At 45.7% G+C, this 20304-nt stretch overlaps 1 protein-coding gene across 1 annotated transcript in view; it reads right to left on the reverse strand.

Moving 5' to 3' along the window:
• rubcn (rubicon autophagy regulator) overlaps positions 1 to 20304 on the reverse strand; it is a 33414-nt gene that overhangs the window by 1509 nt on the left and 11601 nt on the right. The window contains exons 10-20 of the mRNA XM_062556420.1: positions 19250 to 19448; positions 17177 to 17281; positions 10538 to 10598; positions 8217 to 8349; positions 7849 to 7994; positions 7489 to 7553; positions 6956 to 7194; positions 4837 to 4898; positions 4553 to 4706; positions 3813 to 3906; positions 1 to 874 (exon numbers count right to left, since the gene is read on the reverse strand). The exon at positions 1 to 874 is cut by the window's left edge and continues 1509 nt beyond it. Coding sequence (XP_062412404.1) covers positions 723 to 874; positions 3813 to 3906; positions 4553 to 4706; positions 4837 to 4898; positions 6956 to 7194; positions 7489 to 7553; positions 7849 to 7994; positions 8217 to 8349; positions 10538 to 10598; positions 17177 to 17281; positions 19250 to 19448 — 1410 coding nt within the window. The 3' untranslated portion in view covers positions 1 to 722. The remainder of the gene's footprint in view (positions 875 to 3812; positions 3907 to 4552; positions 4707 to 4836; positions 4899 to 6955; positions 7195 to 7488; positions 7554 to 7848; positions 7995 to 8216; positions 8350 to 10537; positions 10599 to 17176; positions 17282 to 19249; positions 19449 to 20304) is intronic.

The following is a 20304-nucleotide window of genomic DNA, read 5'->3' on the forward strand; positions in this document are numbered from 1 at the left end:
AATCAAACATGAAACTTTTGTTTTTGTTTCAAGTGTCCTTCCAAAACTTGAAGCCCTGCAGCTGAGAAACACTGGAGCACAGAACTGAGGAGGCAGACATTTCTGTGATTAATATTCCTATGAACACATACGGAGATGTTTTTATGACAAGAACAATATAATAACAGGATTCTCAGTGCTTTTAGTGGGTTTTTTGCTTTTAAACCGTCAAAATTAAAACAAACAAAAAAAAATCAACTTAAATCAATGAGGCAGAACATTTTCACCCTTGAATTTACAAGCCATAAAAAACATATTTAAACACGCTTATTATATTACATCTCAAATACATAAAAATGAAAGAAAACAACAAAGGTTGTAAAGTGAAGTTGACATTCATCAGATTCTGGCATAATCGCCCAGTAAGCCACTTCATTGGACATCCGTAGTCCGTTTCAGAGGAAGAGACCGAAGAGAGAGAGAGAGAGAGAGAGAGAGAGAGAGAGAGAGAGAGAGAGAGAGAGAGGCTGGGTCAGAGATAGAGAGAGATGGAGATAGAGAGAGAGAGAGAGAGAGAGAGAGAGAAAGGCTGGGTCAGAGATAGAGAGTCCAGAGATAGAGAGAAAGGCTGGGTCAGAGATAGAGAGATAGAGAGAGTCCAGAGAGAGAGAGAGAGAGAGAGAGGCTGAGTTTGTACTCTTCTCTGTCCACGCGCTCCCTCCTGCGCCCGTTTCCACGGCGACTCAGCTCCCTCCTCCGCCCTGGTCCTCCTCCAGGTCCTCCTGCTCCTCCATGTTCCGCTGCGCCAAGCTCTTCCTGCGTGCCGCCAGGCGCTGGCATCGTGGGCACTCCTTGCCCCCCTTGAAGCAGGCGCGGTGGTAGCACGCCTTGCAGTCTGGGGAGAGACGAGACGAGACGAGAGTTTATATTTGTTATCGTTTCACTCTCTCTACAAACAACTGAAGAAGCACGGACAACAACAAGACGTTATGCAACCAGAGCACAAAACACTTTATTTCTGTCTAACGCACATGTGATCAACTAATATGTGGCCATATGTGAAAACAGCGAAAAATAGCTTCACTGTTGCACAAAAGTCATAAGTATCAAAACCCTGAGTCCATTGTCATCCGTCACCCATTACCCCAATAACAACTCAACTGGACAAACTGGTTCACCCATTACCCCAATAACAATTCAACTGGACAAACTGGTTCGTCCAGCAAGACTCGGAGAAGAGTGTTAGACGAGTTACTGATATGCCTTACAGAGAGCCAATCACCACTTCAGGTTTCAACAGGGTGGAGCTGAGCAAAAACAAAGCTCAACATGCCAGGCAAGCGATTTCAGACGGAGAACGCTTACCCTCCCTGTGCCATGCTGGCTCACTGGGAAATCAGGATCTGAACCAGCAGGTGATCCCCACGGTCTGCTCTGAGGGAAGCTGACTCTTAGGAGGGTTTTGTTTTGCTACGGGAATGTGGTCACAGAACTCTGCCTATCTAATAAACCCAATAGCAGTGTTAACTTCTCCAGTCTCGTAACTAAACCATGTGCCCAGAATACACCCAAATGCCCCCAAATCATGTTGAATTCATTAAAATTCACAAACCAGAATAACATAATTAAAATGTTTATTCAACACAATAAAATAACAATATTTGTGGTAGTTGACAGGAATTCAGTATAAAAACAGGCAGCTCCTCTGAAAATACATTCAAATATAATCTTCTGGAGAGTCTACGCTCGTGAAGGCCTCTTTCAACACAACTCCAGCGGTCATGCTACATAGCATCCAAGTGCATTCAGAGCTGCTTCATGAAAATATGTAACATCTTAACAACTCATAAACTTAAACATTTTTACAAAGCTCAGCTGTTGATTTACAAAATCAGCCAAGATGAACAAGCATTGTAACAATTCTAAAAGACAATCCAGTCTCTGCTAGTCAAAACAGCGAGACAGAGTGTGAACATGTGAACTGGTAGGACCACCACCACCACCACTAGCAGCAACTAGGCAAGATATGCCAGCTCTCTCTGGCTCAAGGACTACGCCCCATACATAACAACATTCATTCTACTGACGACAGAGAATCTGACTTCACAGTACACAGCCCACCACCACGGTCTTCCACCAACACCGCCTTCCACCACCACTGGAGAACACCGACAATCAGGCAGAGCAGTCGAACCACCAACTCAGAAAGTGCAAAATGACCATTCAACAACCACCACCACCACCACCCAATACCACCACCACCACCACCCCATACCACCAACACTACCACTACCACCACCCAATACCAATGAGTTCAGCGCAGGCAGATATGCATGGGCAAAACAAGTTCACACAACAAATATAATTACTTAAAAGAATAAATAATAACCGTAAAACTACACAGTCACATCTATTTCATTTGCATTTCATACAAACATATTTCACTCGACACAAAGTCAAAACACACACACACACACACACACACACGCCTTGTGAAGGCTGCACAGCAGGTCATTCAGAGTCGTTCGGAGTGGTCACAGATGGTTCTGGCAAAGACCGCTCTCCTCTACTCGCCACAGTTTCTGTTCCTCCTCCTCCTCTCTCCTCTACCTCACCTCTGACTCCTCCTCTCTCCTCTACTCGCCACAGTTTCTGTTCCTCCTCCTCCTCTCTCCTCTACTCGTCTGTTTCTGTTCCTCCTCCTCCTCCTCTCTCCTCTACTTCACCTCTAACTCCTCCTCTCTCCTCTACCTCACCTCTGACTCCTCCTCTCTCTACCTCACTTCTGACTCCTCCTCCTCTCTCTACCTCACCTCTGACTCCTCCTCTCTCAGCCTTGCCTCGTTCCTTGAGCCTCCTACCGTGGCTCAGCCTGCGGGCCTTGCGTGTTTTCCTCAGCCTCCAGTTCCCTGAGGCCTCCCCTGCACTCTGTCCTGCCTCTTCCTCTTCCTCTTCCTCCCTGCCATCAGGAGCGCGTCCTGCTGAATCACCTGGCTTCTCTTCAGCTACTCTCACTTTTGAAAACAACCCAAAGACTTTACCCGGCTTGAATAACTTGGCAGAGTGACTTTTGGTTTCATCTTTCAGCTCAAGTTTGGCGAGAGCATCCGAGTCTGTCCCTGCAGCAGTTTCAAGTTCCCCTTCCATTGAGGGATCTATTTTAGCGTCGCCAATTTGCTCAGAGAGTCCCCCAACAACGTCAATGTTGTCACCTCCTTCACATTCCGTGATCTCTTCTGGTTTTGACATCAACTGTTTGCTTGACCGTTTATCTTCTCTTTGCTCAGATAAAGACCGACTAAACGTTCTAGACTTGAGCTTTTTAAACAAGCTTCTTTTGTCCTTTTTCTTCCCTCCATCTTTCTCTCCTCCATCTCCTCTCTGGTGGTCATCCTCCGTTTCCCTCTCCACTTCCCCCTCTCCCGCCATCTCTTTTCCACTATCGCTCTTCTCAGTGGAGAAAGCGTGGATCAGCTTGGCAGGTTTGAGGGATTTGAGTAGTGTCACTATGGTCCCATCAGAGTGGGGTACCTCTCCAGCTTCCTCCTCCTGCTCCTCCTCCTGCTCCTCCTCCTGCTCCTCCTCAATCTTTCCCTCCTTCTCCAGTGACAAACTGCTTCCCGATTCTCTTTCTCCTCTCTCACTGCTATCGTCCTCCTGCCTTGCCTTCTCTTTCTCTTTCTCTGCCTCCTTCTCCTCGTCCACCTCCCCTCCCTCCCCCTCTCTCCTGTCCTGGGACAGCAGTCTAGCCAGCCTGCGGGGGACGGGAAACCTCCAGTCTTTCCAGGAGCGCGAGTCGCTCAGTCCTCCTCCCACCACCAGGGGGCGCTCACCTTCGCAGCGCTCGCACTTGTTGAGCTCGAAGGGGAAGATGATGTCTTTGTCGTTGCCACAGAACTCACAGACAAAGCCCTTGGCCTGGCACAGCTGCAGGGAGACGAGACACAAACGGACAGTTAAGAGGGTGCGTGTCAAGACTTCCTAAAATACACTTTTAAAACAATTAAAATCTATATCTATCTATCTAAATGCTGTGAGCGGACTGCTCAAGGTAAAGATCAGCCGGGGATGCCTCTGGTCATCAGCAGGGTGACCGCTGTGGCTGCTCCTGGACAGGCCAGTCAGGCCTGCTCTGCTTTAGCTGCTGGGCTACTTTGCTGTTGATAGCAAAGATCATTAAGGGCGGAGCAAGATACTTCATGAGAAGCCACTTCCTGAGGTGCCTCTCATGTAAAGTTTATACGTCCTCCCTCGCTCCTCGGGCCTCGATCCTCACTGATCTACATAAAGAATGATGGGGCGGCAACAACGATAGACTATCCCTTCGTCTATCTTTCTTTATGTAGATCAGTGAGGATCGAGGCCCGAGGAGCGAGGGAGGACGTATAAACTTTATATGAGAGGCACCCCTGGAACCCGAATCGCAAGAGGGAGGGGGGCAAAATCCCCCTTTATGCAGAGCTGTTCCGCCTTCCGTGATGTGCTAATTGATGCACTAATTGACATGCTAATTGGTATTCTAATTGATGTGCTAATTGGTATTCTAATTGACGTGCTAATTGAGGCATCTTACCACACAGCTGGCCACGTGGGCGGTGCCTTGGCGCAGCAGCTCGCGTAGCCTCGGGGCCAGATCTCCGCTGCGCACCACGCTCAGGTCGTTCAGCGAGAACAGGTGCAGGTCCTCCGTCAGGTGTCCCGCCACCGAGTCAAACTGATCTAACACACTAGAGGGACAGAGATGGAGAGAGAGAGAGAGAGAGAGAGAGAGAGAGAGGAAATGGGGGGTGAGTGACTGATTGAGGAATTCAACATCTACATTTCTGCATGCAGTCATGCAATGGGAGTTATTCTCACTCTTTGGCCAAACGACAGGTCTTGAAGAGGTTCTTCATGTGGAACAGTTGAACTCTTAAAACCTGTGGGAGAGGAAATATGGCTCAGATTTACTGAATACTTGTTCACAGTACATATCAGAGCATACATATGATGGGTGATATAGACAAAAAGTAATATATCGATATTTATTGCGATTTTGACGATAACAGTAATTAGTCGATATCCTAGCCAGTTACATTGAGAAGATAGTTCTTAGAGCACTCCTAAGAAGTTCTTAGCACTTAAAGGGATATTCCGCCATTTGTGGAAATACGCTCATTTTCCACCTTCCCTGGAGCAAAACAATCGATATTTACCTTGCTCCCGTTCATCCAGCCATTCTGTGAGTCTGGCGATACAACTTTTAGCTTCAGCCTAGCATAGATCACTGAATCGCATTAGACCATTAGCTTCTCGCCTGCTAGCTTCATGTTTAAAAGTGACTAATATTTCTGGTAATTTTCCCATTTAAAACGTGTGTCCTCTCAAGTTAGAAAGTGCAATAAGACCAACTGAAAATGAACCCTGCCGTTTTTCTAGGCTGATTTGACATGGAACTACATTCTCATCTGGCGTAATAATCAAGGCAACTTGCAGCTACTGGCACTACTACTGCTTGATGTCTATGGGGACTATTTTCAGATGCTGCGTACGATATCACTGCGCCTATGGTACGTTTGCAAGTTGCCTTGATTATTACGCCAGATGAGAGTGTAGTTCCATGTCAAATCAGCCTAGAAAAACGCCAGGTTTCATTTTCAGTTGGTCTTATTGCACTTTCTAACTTGAGAGGAGACACGTTTTAAATGGGAAAATTATCAGAAATCTTAGTCACTTTTAAACATGAAGCTAGCAGGCGAGAAGCTAATGGTCTAATCCGATTCAGTGATCTATGCTAGGCTGAAGCTAAAAGTTGTATCGCCAGACTCACAGAATGGCTGGATGAACGGGAACAAGGTAAATATCGATTGTTTTGCTCGAGGGGAGGTGGAAAATGAGCGTATTTCCAAAAATGGCGGAATATCCCTTTAAGAGCTTCTTAACGAATCTGGGAAACGCGGCCAATGTCAATAAGCCTCTGACATTCACAAGCACAATCAGTGTTTCCTCAAATAGACCTAGAGAGTTTCACAGGGAAGGCCATTTCCTCTATTTCAGGCAATGCTTTCAGAGAAAGATAACTGCACAAAGGCCATTGCATCAGACTGCCATGTAACCCACCCTTAGACTCATCAACTGTCATCATGTTTGTGTCTCTTTCGTTTTAAACTAAGCACAACTGAGGAAGGGCTACTGAAAGGCCTTGTGTGGCCTAGTATTCCCATGGCCTATTCTTAATCACCGATCACTACACACACATTTACATTTGGGAAAGTAATCAATGGTTAGTTTACAAACGCTTTTGCACACCTCTTTTTGTGGGGACAGGTGCGTTGGAATAGGTTAACCAGTTATACACTAATCCAGCGCGAACTTTATGGGCGCTGCCATCTTGAATATCGCCATTACTGCGTGCCTGCGAGTGTGACGAGTGACACTTGTCTGTGCTTTTCAATGAAAACATCCTGTCAGAGAATGTCTAACAAGAGGACTGCTAATGAATGAAAATGTCAGGTGAAAGGGAACATTGGATCAATGATGTCAGACTGTACCAAAACTTACCAATGAAGGTAATTTATTAACACCATAAGGTATTAAGACGTGTATTAATGACAGCTAACTTCTGCAACAGCCGCCTATGGAACCAACGGGCTAATTTCTTAGCAGCCAGGCACGCAGTAATGGCGGTTTTGTGTTACTTCCGTGTTTCGCTGGATTAGTGTATACTTGAGAGAATCCCGCACACTGTCCATTACGCATGCAAACATTTATTCAGTATTCACAACGTTTCGGTCATAGACCTTCCTCAGGTGAATTTACACATCACATTTGAAAGTGATCAATGGTGACCATTGCATAAGCAGACAAAATATCCTTCAACTTGTATGACCATTTCCATTGTTAGAGCATTCAAATACATAAATCCAAGAAGTTCACAGATCCAGGTCATGAGTGACCTTCAGCTCTTGGCGTTCCCTGACCCGTGCTGCCTACATACCCTGACTGTCTCCAGTGCTTTGACTTTCTTGTAGAGGCCACTGTTGATGTCGTTGGGGTTGAAGAGGGGGTCCCCTGCGATCTTGGCCAGCAGGTCGCGGGCGAAGTTGCTGACGTAGTACTTGCTGAAGTCCCACTTGCGCAGCACACGGCCCGGCACCACCGCCTGCGCGTTCTCATGGCAACACTGGCAGAAGTAGCGGCCCAGGTACTCGCAGTAGCGCATCCTCTTGATGTAATCTGCAGCCGGAGGAAACGGGGACAAAATGACGTTTGTGACCGGTTAACTTAATCCATCAGAACTGGTGTAGCATGGAGGAGTGCAAGATACAGCTCGCTTGAACAGATAAATATGCTATTTGTTAAATAAGTTCATGTTAAATGTGTTCATGTTAAATATGTTCGTGTGAAATGTGTTCATATTAAATGTGTTCATGTTAAATATGTTCGTGTGAAATGTGTTCATATTAAATGTGTTCATGTTAAATGTGTTCTTTGTTAAGTATGTTCATGGCATTCAGCATGTTTCTGTACCTGGATCGATGCGTGTTCCACATCCAGCACATCTGTAGTTCTGCTTGGCCACCACCACTTTCCTCCTGATGGGGCAGGATGGGAGAACAGACCACTCAGCTTCAGGTCAGGTCTACTGTATACCTTATCAATGCACATTCAGCTTCATCTCCATCAATGCACATTCAGCTTCACTGCTACTAGCCAGGTCTATGTGTTATCAATGCACATTCAACTGCTTTGATCACTTGATGAAATAATAATCTTGTAGCAGGGTGTAGTGTACTTAATATCGGAACATACTTTGGAGCAGGATGTAGTGTACTTAATATCGGAACGTACTTTGGAGCAGGATGTAGTGTACTTAATATCGGAACGTACTTTGGAGCAGGATGGATGTTGAAAATGATCTGCGGTCGCGGGGGAGCCCACTCCAGGTTGCCGCGCACTCGTATCCGCAGCTTGTAGATGTCGGCGTGCTCGCCGTCGTCAGGGGAGATGGGAAGAGAGTCGGGAATGGGGAGGAGCTGCAGGAGGGGCACACGTCAGTGAGTCAACCAGCTCGCTCTGTGTGTGTGTGTGTGTGTGTGTGTGTGTGTGTGTACACACGAGTATGGGTATGTGTGTGTGTGTGTGTGTGTGTGAGTGTGAGTGTGAGTGTGAGTGTGAGTGTGAGTGTGAGTGTGAGTGTGAGTGTGAGTGTGTGTGTACACGAGTGTGTGTGTGTGTGTGTGTGCATTGTAAGATACCTTCTGAGGAGCGTCGTGTTCTGGTACCAGCCAGTCCAGGTCTGAGGCTGCGGGGAGCTGCATGCCCTCAAACTGGCGCAGGAGCCCCATGGCCACGGACTCCGCAGAGTTGGACTGGAGGAAGCTCGGGGATCTAGAGGAGATAAGAGCAGCAGATAAATACATGATGATGCTAAAACGTGGCATATGACTGGGAAAACCCCTAGATTTGACCTTAAAAACATTAATACATACAATAGATGTATGCATCCAGTCAAAAATGCATAAGATTCACACAACATTACTCTGGTCACAAGTGACAAACATACTTACAGAGGAATAATTCTAGGACACACTGGTCCTGCAGTTAGCCTGAGTTAGGACAACACACTGGTCCTGCAATTAGCCTGAGTTAGGACTACACACTGGTCCTGCAATTAGCCTGAGCAACATCTGAAATTGGACTACAGCCCACTAAGATGAGTAAATGTAATCCCAAGATTCTTAACTGAAAACATGAAACACATCACTCACATGGACTCAGAGCTGAGAAATGACCTGCTACAGGACATAGAGTAACACTCACATGGACTCAGAGCTGAGAAATGACCTGCTACAGGACATAGAGTAACACTCACATGGACTCAGAGCTGAGAAATGACCTGCTACAGGACATAGAGTAACACTTACATGGACTCAGAGCTGAGAAATGACCTGCTACAGGACATAGAGTAACACTTACATGGACTCTGAGCTGAGAAATGACCTGCTACAGGACATACTGTAACACTCACATGGACTCAGAGCTGAGAAATGACCTGCTACAGGACATAGAGTAACACTCACATGGACTCAGAGCTGAGAAATGACCTGCTACAGGACATACTGTAACACTTACATGGACTCAGAGCTGAGAAATGACCTGCTACAGGACATAGAGTAACACTTACATGGACTCAGAGCTGAGAAATGACCTGCTACAGGACATACTGTAACACTTACATGGACTCAGAGCTGAGAAATGACCTGCTACAGGACATACTGTAACACTTACATGGACTCAGAGCTGAGAAATGACCTGCTACAGGACATACTGTAACACTTACATGGACTCAGAGCTGAGAAATGACCTGCTACAGGACATACTGTAACACTTACATGGACTCAGAGCTGAGAAATGACCTGCTACAGGACATACTGTAACACTTACATGGACTCAGAGCTGACAAATGACCTGCTACAGGACATAGACTAACACTTACATGGACTCAGAGCTGAGAAATGACCTGCTACAGGACATACTGTAACACTTACATGGACTCAGAGCTGAGAAATGACCTGCTACAGGACATACTGTAACACTTACATGGACTCAGAGCTGAGAAATGACCTGCTACAGGACATAGAGTAACACTTACAGTGAGGAGCACATGTATTTGATACCATGCTAAAACAGGAATATCAAATCATCATTTGACAATTGACCTTAATGCCTTAATTTAAAAAATGAGTAAAAATCAAACCGCCAAGGACACCAATTTTCTTTGTTTTTGAATAATGTATCATAAATAGATAAATGTTTTCCTTAAATGCTAGGGGAAGGAAGTATTTGACCCCCTATGTAACCCTATGGGAATTTAACGCATAGGGTGAACATAGGGGCAGGCATATTTTTATTTTTAAAGGCCAGCTATTTCATGGATCTAGGATATTATGCATCCCAATAAATTTCCCTTGGCCTTTGGAATTAAAATAGCCCCACATCATCACAAAGCCTTGACCATAGCTAGAGATTGGCATGGTGCTTTTTCCAGTAGGCCTATTAGCCTGTTTGATTTACATTGAGCTCAATGAGCATCAAACAGGCTAATAGGCCTACTGGAAAAAGCACCATGCCAATCTCTAGCTATGGTGAAAGGTATGTAATGATGTGGGGCTATTTTAATTCCAACGGCCAAGGGAACTTTATCAGGATGCATAATATCCTGAATCCATGAAATAGTTGGCCTTAAAAAATAAAAATCTGCCGGCCCCTATGTTAACCCTATGTGTTAAATTCCCATAGGGTTACATTGGGGGTCAAATACTTCCTTCCCCCTAGCATTTAGGAAGAACATTTATTTATTTACGAAACATTCTTCAATCACAAAGAAAATTGGGGTACTTAGCGGTTTTATTTTTACTCAATTTTTGAATTAAGACATTAACATCAATTGTCAAATGATGATTTTATATTCCTCTTTTTAGGCAACTTTAGCATGGTATCAAATACATTTTCTCCTCACTGTACATGGACTCAGAGCTGAGAAATGACCTGCTACAGGACATAGAGTAACACTTACATGGACTCTGAGCTGAGAAATGACCTGCTACTGGAGGTCACGCTTCTCTTGATGTCGGCATCTATTAGCGAGGAGAACACATCAGCACACAAAGCACACAATCCTGTACAATACCCGAATCAACTTAATGTCTTAACACTCAACTTCATTTCCCTTCATAACTATGACTATGCAAATGAAGCTTATTATTAACAGGCAAGACCAACAGGATGAAAGAAATGAATATGTGTGATGATGACATTCAGCTGAGCAGGAAAAGCCCTAAAAGTTACATGGGCCTGGTAAACATATTCATCCCATTACACTTTACCCTCTATACATTAGTGAAACACCAAATCATTACTGTGGGAGTTGTATTTGATTAAAGCAAAATTACATATTTTTACTGTTCGCATCACAATTTACTAGTATGTCTTACTGAGTTCATGGTGTTTTGTTGGATGGGTACATTTCTCCAACTAGGATGAATGAATGTTGATGAATGTGAGAATGAAGAGTTTTGGTCCAAAATGGGAACAGAAGATTAAACAGGTTTTTTCCACACAAAATAAACCCCTTCAGATCCAGGCTCCCAACTGTATATTAAATTATTAATATACTCATTTCCCATTTTGGAAATAATCTCTTCAAATGAAGCCTCTCTGAGAAGCACTCTCTTTTGGGTGACATGTAACAATTAGTGCTCTGGATTCAGAAGTAAATGGGTGTGTGCAAGCAAGGCGAGCTAGACAAGAGAGCTGCACTCTAAAGCAAAACTACAGCCACAGAGGGAGAGCAGAGGGAGCACACAGCAGCACATCTGTAGAGGTGAGTCTGGTGTCATGCCCAATCATCATTAAAGCAAGACGGAGTCTCAAAGAGCCGTTAGAAAGCACAAGCTGGACACACACACAGACACGGGACGCCAGAAAACCGACTGAAGTAGGATTCACTACAGAACACAGCCAAAGTAGAAACAGGACAGAAATCCTCGTCCATATGTGAGAAATTAGTAAGATAAAAACACAGAATACACATTTCATACTACTCAAGACTATAAAGCTGCAATGAACAGTGAACAATGCCCCCCCCCAGCGCACACACTTAATAAGCATGCACAAACATACACACACACACACACACACTTACAAAATGTTGCTACCAGAGACTCGGCAGTACATTTTCCAGATAACGTGTGCATGTGTGCACACACACTCAAGCAGTCTAGTTTGGTAAGCAGGCGTTGCTTTTCTTTGCTTTAAGCTTTAGTTAGGTTAACTCTACCAATAGCCTGTGGGATTAACTCTACTGCAACAAGCCACACTAACACGCTTTGCTTTGCGTTTAGCCTGTAGGGTTAACTCTACTGTAACAAGCTACACTAACACGCTTTGCGTTTAGCCTGTAGGGTTAACTCTACTGTAACAAGCTACACTAACACGCTTTGCGTTTAGCCTGTAGGGTTAACTCTACTGCAACAAGCTACACTAACACGCTTTGCGATTAGCCTGTAGGGTTAACTCTACTGCAACAAGCTACACTAACAAGTTTTGCTTTGCGTTTAGCCTGTAGGGTTAACTCTACTGCAACAAGATACACTAACACGCTTTGCTTTGCGATTAGCCTGTAGGGTTAACTCTACTGCAACAAGATACACTAACATGTTTTGCGATTAGCCTGTAGGGTTAACTCTACTGCAACAAGATACACTAACATGCTTTGCGATTAGCCTGTAGGGTTAACTCTACTGCAACAAGCCACACTAACACGCTTTGCTTTGCGTTTAGCCTGTGGGGTTAACTCTACTGCAACAAGCTACACTAACACGCTTTGCTTTGCGTTTAGCCTGTAGGGTTAACTCTACCGCAACAAGCTACACTAACACGCTTTGCGATTAGCCTGTGGGGTTAACTCTACTGCAACAAGCTACACTAACACGCTTTGCTTTGCGATTAGCCTGTAGGGTTAACTCTACTGCAACAAGCTACACTAACACGCTTTGCGTTTAGCATGTAGGGTTAACTCTACTGTAACAAGATACACTAACACGCTTTGCTTTGCGTTTAGCCTGTAGGGTTAACTCTACTGTAACAAGATACACTAACACGCTTTGCTTTGCGTTTAGCCTGTAGGGTTAACTCTACCGCAACAAGATACACTAACACGCTTTGCTTTGCGTTTAGCCTGTAGGGTTAACTCTACCGTAACAAGCTACACTAACACGCTTTGCTTTGCGTTTAGCCTGTAGGGTTAACTCTACTGCAACAAGCTACACTAACACGCTTTGCTTTGCGTTTAGCCTGTAGGGTTAACTCTACCGCAACAAGCCATACTAACACGCTTTGCTTTGCGTTTAGCCTGTAGGGTTAACTCTACTGCAACAAGCTACACTAACACGCTTTGCTTTGCGTTTAGCCTGTGGGGTTAACTCTACTGCAACAAGATACACTAACACGCTTTGCTTTGCGTTTAGCCTGTAGGGTTAACTCTACCGCAACAAGCCACACTAACACGCTTTGCTTTGCGTTTAGCCTGTAGGGTTAACTCTACTGCAGCAAGCTACACTAACACGCTTTGTGTTTAGCCTGTGGGGTTAACTCTACTGCAACAAGCTACACTAACACGCTTTGCTTTGCGATTAGCCTGTAGGGTTAACTCTACTGCAACAAGCTACACTAACACGCTTTGCGTTTAGCCTGTAGGGTTAACTCTACTGCAACAAGATACACTAACACGCTTTGCGATTAGCCTGTAGGGTTAACTCTACTGCAACAAGCTTCACTAACACGCTTTGCTTTGCGTTTAGCCTGTAGGGTTAACTCTACCGCAACAAGCTACACTAACACGCTTTGCGTTTAGCCTGTAGGGTTAACTCTACTGCAACAAGCTGCACTAACAGACAGCCACAGACTCTGGAGCATTTTTTGCATCAGATCAGTCCAACAGATCAGCAGGCCTAACTCTGCACAGGAGCAGGTCGGGACCAGCACCAGATTGGGCCCTCATCTGAGCCGGATCAGAGCCAGAGTCGGTGCCTATCTGTCAGGTGTTGTCTCCCCACCCCCCCTAAAGGGCCATTCACACCAAGAACGATAACGATAACGATAACGATAACCATAACGAGAAAAGCGTCCACACTGGCCAACGATAAGAAAAGTCTCTCCTCATGTTAATGAATGTGATGGCTAGAATATTATGGGCTGTTAGCTTTTTATCGTTCTCAAAATCGCTCTGAAAGTGATCAACAACGATTTCGTTCTTCATGTCGTCATCGTTATAGTTCATGTGTGAATAATTCATATTAACGAGAGCGATATTTATTTATAGTTATCGTTATCGTTATCGTTATCGTTATCGTTATCGTTATCGTTATCGTTATCGTTATCGTTCTTGGGCCTTAACTCCTGCAGGTACCTGAGAAGAGGGAAGCGAGCGACAGGGAGAGGCCACTCCGAGAGACCACCATCAAGGCCTCACCCCCACAGCCATCTGCAGGACACACACACACACACACACACACACACACACACACCATCAAGGCCTCACCCCCACAGCCATCTGCAGGACACACACACACACACCATCAAGGCCTCACCCCCACAGCCATCTGCAGGACACACACACACACACACACACACACACCATCAAGGCCTCACCCCCACAGCCATCTGCAGGACACACACACACAATCAGGGCCTCACCCCCACAGCCATCTGCAGGACACACACACACACACACACACACACACACACACACACACACACACACACACCATCAGGGCCTCACCCCCACAGCCATCTGCAGGACACACACACACACACACACACACCATCAAGGCCTCACCCCCACAGCCATCTGCAGGACACACACACACACACACCATCAAGGCCTCAGCCCTACAGCCATCTGCAGGACACACACACACACACACACACACACACACACACACACACACACACACACACCATCAGGGCCTCACCCCCACAGCCATCTGCAGGACACACACACACACACACACACACACACACACACACACACACACACACACCATCAGGGCCTCACCCCCACAGCCATCTGCAGGACACACACACACACACACACCATCAAGGCCTCACCCCCACAGCCATCTGCAGGACACACACACACACACACCATCAAGGCCTCACCCCCACAGCCATCTGCAGGACACACACACACACACACACACACACACACACACACACACACACACACCATCAAGGCCTCACCCCCACAGCCATCTGCAGGACACACACACACACACACACACACACACACACACACACACACACACACACACACACACACACACACACACACACACACACACACACACACACACCATCAAGGCCTCACCCCCACAGCCATCTGCAGGACACACACACACACACCATCAAGGCCTCACCCCCACAGCCATCTGCAGGACACACACACACACACACACACCATCAAGGCCTCACCCCCACAGCCATCTGCAGGACACACACACACACACACACACACACACACACACCATCAAGGCCTCACCCCCACAGCCATCTGCAGGACACACACACACACACCATCAGGGCCTCACCCCCACAGCCATCTGCAGGACACACACACACAATCAGGGCCTCACCCCCACAGCCATCTGCAGGACACACACACACACACACACACACACACACACACACACACACACACACACACACACCATCAGGGCCTCACCCCCACAGCCATCTGCAGGACACACACACACACACACCATCAAGGCCTCACCCCCATAGCCATCTGCAGGACACACACACACACACACCATCAAGGCCTCACCCCCATAGCCATCTGCAGGACACACACACACACACACACACACACACACACACACACACACACACCATCAGGGCCTCACCCCCACAGCCATCTGCAGGACACACACACACACACACACACACCATCAAGGCCTCACCCCCACAGCCATCTGCAGGACACACACACACACACACCATCAAGGCCTCACCCCCACAGCTATCTGCAGGACACACATACACGTACACACACACACACACACACACCATCAAGGCCTCATCCCCACAGCCATCAGCAGGACACACACACACACACCCACCCCATCAAGGTCTCACACCCACAGCCATCTGCGAGACAGACATACACCAAACTGAACTATTACCAATGTTTCCCCTACAATGTGCTCTGCAGCGATGCAGCAAAATCTTCACATGATCAGTAATGTCAAGACAATTAGGCCTACTTGCACATTGTGAAAGCACAACAGCCAACGCTGTTGTGGCAATCCTGGTTTAGCCTCTAAGTATTCAGGACCTGTAGGCTACATAAAGGATATCAGGTTATTACCAAACTGCCTCAGAACAAGCCTGTAGCATACGCTCTGAGGCAGTAGGCTTGGCTGACATGACGGCTACAGCATAGCAACAGCACATCCATCGGAAAGCTAAACAATTCAGTTTACTGTGCCCCAGTAAAATCTCTAGTCCAAGCTCAACCAGCCTACATTTCTCACGGAGTAGCCTACTCGTCTCAGAAACGTCACACCGCATATCACATGAACAACTGAAATCGAAGCTTTCCGGTGGAATTAATGCCACGTTGCTGTGATAAATGCATAAGTGAGAATATTTACATACTGCAGTGCACACAGCTCTATGCACCCATTGCGCTCGGGGAAATATCTCACAAATGTATTCAACGCATGGCGAACCGTATATCAAAATAAACGCCAAACCTTACCGAATATGGGGACGTAAAGCATGTCTCTACAATTAACAGCTCCTGAGTAATTTTTGCAAGGTCTCCAATTTACGGCCGAATTATAACATATTCTATTAGCTAAGTTAACTATTATGTCAGCGCAAACATGTTTGTACATTGCTTAGCCATCATCAATGTTCTTATATGGCCAGATCACTCTATTCTAGTGATTTACCAACTTCTCTTCGTTCTAGTGATTGACTAAAGACGTCTAAAAACTTTTCTGTTTATCTAGCTTAATAATGCTTAATGTAAATTCATGGTTGTAATTTAAGGTTTAATGTTTTTCAAGGTTTAATGCTTAGTTGTAGGTGACTTTGGACAAAAGCATCTGCTGAGAACCATACACATAAATACACACACGCACGCAAACATGCACACACACACACACCCCCCTCCACCAGCTATTAGTGTGGCTCTGCCCATGTCTTAGGCTCATGGTTGCACACCCCCAGCAGCGCTCCTCTTTGGTGTCAGACCGACCCCAGACTGGACTCCTCTCTGACCAGCCAAAGACCAACAGTGGTGCAGAACCGATAACAAATACAAACAGTGCTCACTGCTCAGCTCACTGCTCAGGACATTGAGGGAAAAAAAAAAAATCACACACTGTACAGAAACGCCCTGAAACTGAGTGTGTCTGTGTGCAGAATGCAAGAGTTCAAAATCATGAATATTTGTTAAGCTATTTGAAAAGCAAAGCTGAATTTAAAACTGTGCTAATGGTTTGTAGCACTGCACGGCAACATGAAAAATTATTGATGAAGGCATGATGGAAGCATGATGGACATGATTATCAGTGAGAGTACCAACAACAACAACAACAACAAACGTTCCTTTACACATAACAATACACGCACATACTCTCTCTACCTTTTAGCTCACATTCCTCCACCTCCCCAGCAGAACCAGAGTCCGACAAGTGAACAGAATCCTGGGAACTCCGGCAGGATCCTCCACTGTCTGTGGAATGGAATGCTGGAATGGAACAGCCAGGGAACCAAAAGATAACATTTACATTCCAGTGTAGTTCTGCAGTTACATTTGTTACACAAACACCAGAGAGGGTTGAAGCAGAGCGAGTCCCAAACATTTGACAACTTCCGTGTTCAGCTATTGTAGTGGGGGATGGCGTAAAGCCCTCGCTGCATTAACCTATGAATGGGTCAATATGTCTTTCAGGATTTGCTGAGGGTTTTGTGGAACAAAAAAAATACTGACATTAGTTCAAGTAAACCGCTCACAAAAAGTAAGGAAACTTGACTTTGGCCCATTATATCTCCCCTTTAGTAATACCAACCAGTAAAGTGTTTCATATCATTTTTATCATTGATTTGTCATCTTTACAATGAGGTATAGCTTGTAAGCATAGGGCAATCATGGGATGAGCAACACAAGCAAACGTGTAAGTAGTGCCAACGAAAAATGTGCCAAAATGGCCTGTTATGCTATTGGAATTCACCTTTGTTACTTCAAGCATTGACAATTGCACCCTCCCACAGAAATGAGGAAAACAAAACATGTTAGGCATACATTTGTTCATTTTATACTCAGTGTCAGGGTCCTCAGTAGCGTGTAGAGGATCCATATGCAGCCACAACAGCTTGGCACCTTCTTCTCATGCAGGTCACCAACCTGGCTACATTCTGCTGTGGGGTGACATCTCCCTAACTCGAAAGACAGACCTTGCTATCATTGAAGGCCATCATCATGCAGTTAGATACCGGGATGAGATTCTGGAGCCAGTGGCAATTCCATATCTCCAGAATACGGGACCTCCAGGATGACAACGCTCGCCCCCATAGAGCTGGGATCTACCTCCAGAATTTGGGAGTGGAGAGGATCCAATGGCCTGCCGTGAACACTTGTGGGATCAGCTTGGGCATGCTGTACGTGCCAGAGTCACCAACAAAACCAGGTTGGCTGACTTACAACAGATCCTTATCGAGGAATGGAATGCCATCCCACAGCAGAATGTAGCCAGGTTGGTGACCAGCATGAGAAGAAGGTGCCAAGCTGTTGTGGCTGCATATGGATCCTCTACACGCTACTGAGGACCCTGACACTGAGTATAAAATGAACAAATGTATGCCTAACATGTTTTGTTTTCCTCATTTCTGTGGGAGAGTGCAATCGTCAATGCTTGAAGTAGCAAAGGTGAATTCCAATAGCATAACAGGCCATTTTGGCACATTTTTCGTTGGCACTACTTTTGCTTGTGTTGCTCATTCCATGATTTTCCTATGCTTACAAGCTATACCTCATTGTAAAGGTGACAAATCAACGATAAAAATGATATGAAACACTTTACTCGTTGGTATTACTAAAAGGGAGATATAATGGGCCAAAGTCAAGTTTCCTTACTTTTTGTGAGCAGTTTATATAGATTATACTCAAGTGAACTTGCAACGGTAGAACAAAGTCCCTCTACCGCTTGTTAGCGCATAGCTGTATGCCATAGCTACTGCCATCCACTTGTATAGTTTTTTGAGCCAGTGTTAGCTAGCTAGCTCGATTCACAGACTAATTCAATTATTCATTCCATGTCCTAAAGAATGATTCATTGGTATCATACATGATTATAGACAATAATCCTGTAATTATGTTAATATGCTCTTACTGCATGCTATGTTAAGAGAGAAAGTTTATTTAGTGACGTAAGGTGACACTCCCACTTATGCAGACTGCAACTGTCCTGATTTGCTCCCATAGAAACCAATGACGTTGCTCTACCTTGTTAGTAGTCACTGATCTTTGCAAACACGGTTTACTACTGTATTGTAGGGACACGACACTCCACACATTCAGTGCACTCATCATCTGACCTGTTACTGTGACAGAATGTCACTGTGGTGCCACACCCTGCTACCATGGTGCAATTGGTTGTTGCCATGGTGCAATAGGTTGTTGCTATGGTGGCTCTTGTGGAATGTAAGAGGTTGTTACCGTGGTGCGAGAGGCTGTTGGGCGGCAGTCGGTTGCGACGGATCAGCTGCCTGCGTAGACGGATCTTCTGCTTGAGCTGCTGGATCTCGTTGTCGCTGTCGCACTCCTCGTCAGCGTCCTCCTGCTGCCGCCGCATGTTGCACTTCATCAGCTCGATGGCGGCGATTAGCGACTCCGATATGCTGAAGTGAGCGTTCTCCTGCACAAAGTGGGGAAGGGAGGAGTCAGTTCAGCTGGGCATCAGGAAATTATGATATATCGCAAACACAATATGTTAGTTTTAATCAAATCCGGTCCCTGACTCAGGACTAACAGTAAATGGGTGGGAAGTGGAAGATACCAAACACTTGCAGGTGTACCATCTATACCACATGAGCTACAGGAATCTCAAACGTTAGCCTCACTGAACTGTTTATATGGTGGACATGTTAGCTTCACTGAGCTGTTTAAATGGTGGACATGTTAGCTTCACTGAACTGTTAAAATGGTGGACATGTTAGCTTCACTGAGATGTTTAAATTGTGGGCCTTTGCTAGGTGTTTAAATGGTGGACATGTTAGCTTCACTGAGGTGTTTAAATGGTGGGTGTTAGCTAGTTGTGTAAATGGTGAGTGTTAGCTAGCTGTGTAAATGGTGAGTGTTAGCTAGGTGTGTAAATGGTGAGTGTTAGCTAGGTGTGTAAATGGTGAGTGTTAGCTAGGTGTGTAAATGGTGGGTGTTAGCTAGGTGTGTAAATGGTGAGCGTTAGCTAGGTGTGTAAATGGTGGGCGTTAGCTAGGTGTGTAAATGGTGAGCGTTATCTAGGTGTGTAAATGGTGGGTGTTATCTAGGTGTGTAAATGGTGAGTGTTAACTAGCTGTGTAAATGGTGAGCGTTAGCTAGGTGTGTAAATGGTGGGCGTTAGCTAGCTGTGTAAATGGTGGGCGTTAGCTAGCTGTGTAAATGGTGGGCGTTAGCTAGGTGTGTAAATGGTGGGCGTTAGCTAGCTGTGTAAATGGTGAGCGTTAGCTAGCTGTGTAAATGGTGAACGTTAGCTAGGTGTGTAAATGGTGAGC

Source organism: Sardina pilchardus, chromosome 15 (assembly GCF_963854185.1).
Source record: "Sardina pilchardus chromosome 15, fSarPil1.1, whole genome shotgun sequence".
NCBI classification, from domain to species: Eukaryota; Metazoa; Chordata; class Actinopteri; order Clupeiformes; family Clupeidae; genus Sardina; species Sardina pilchardus.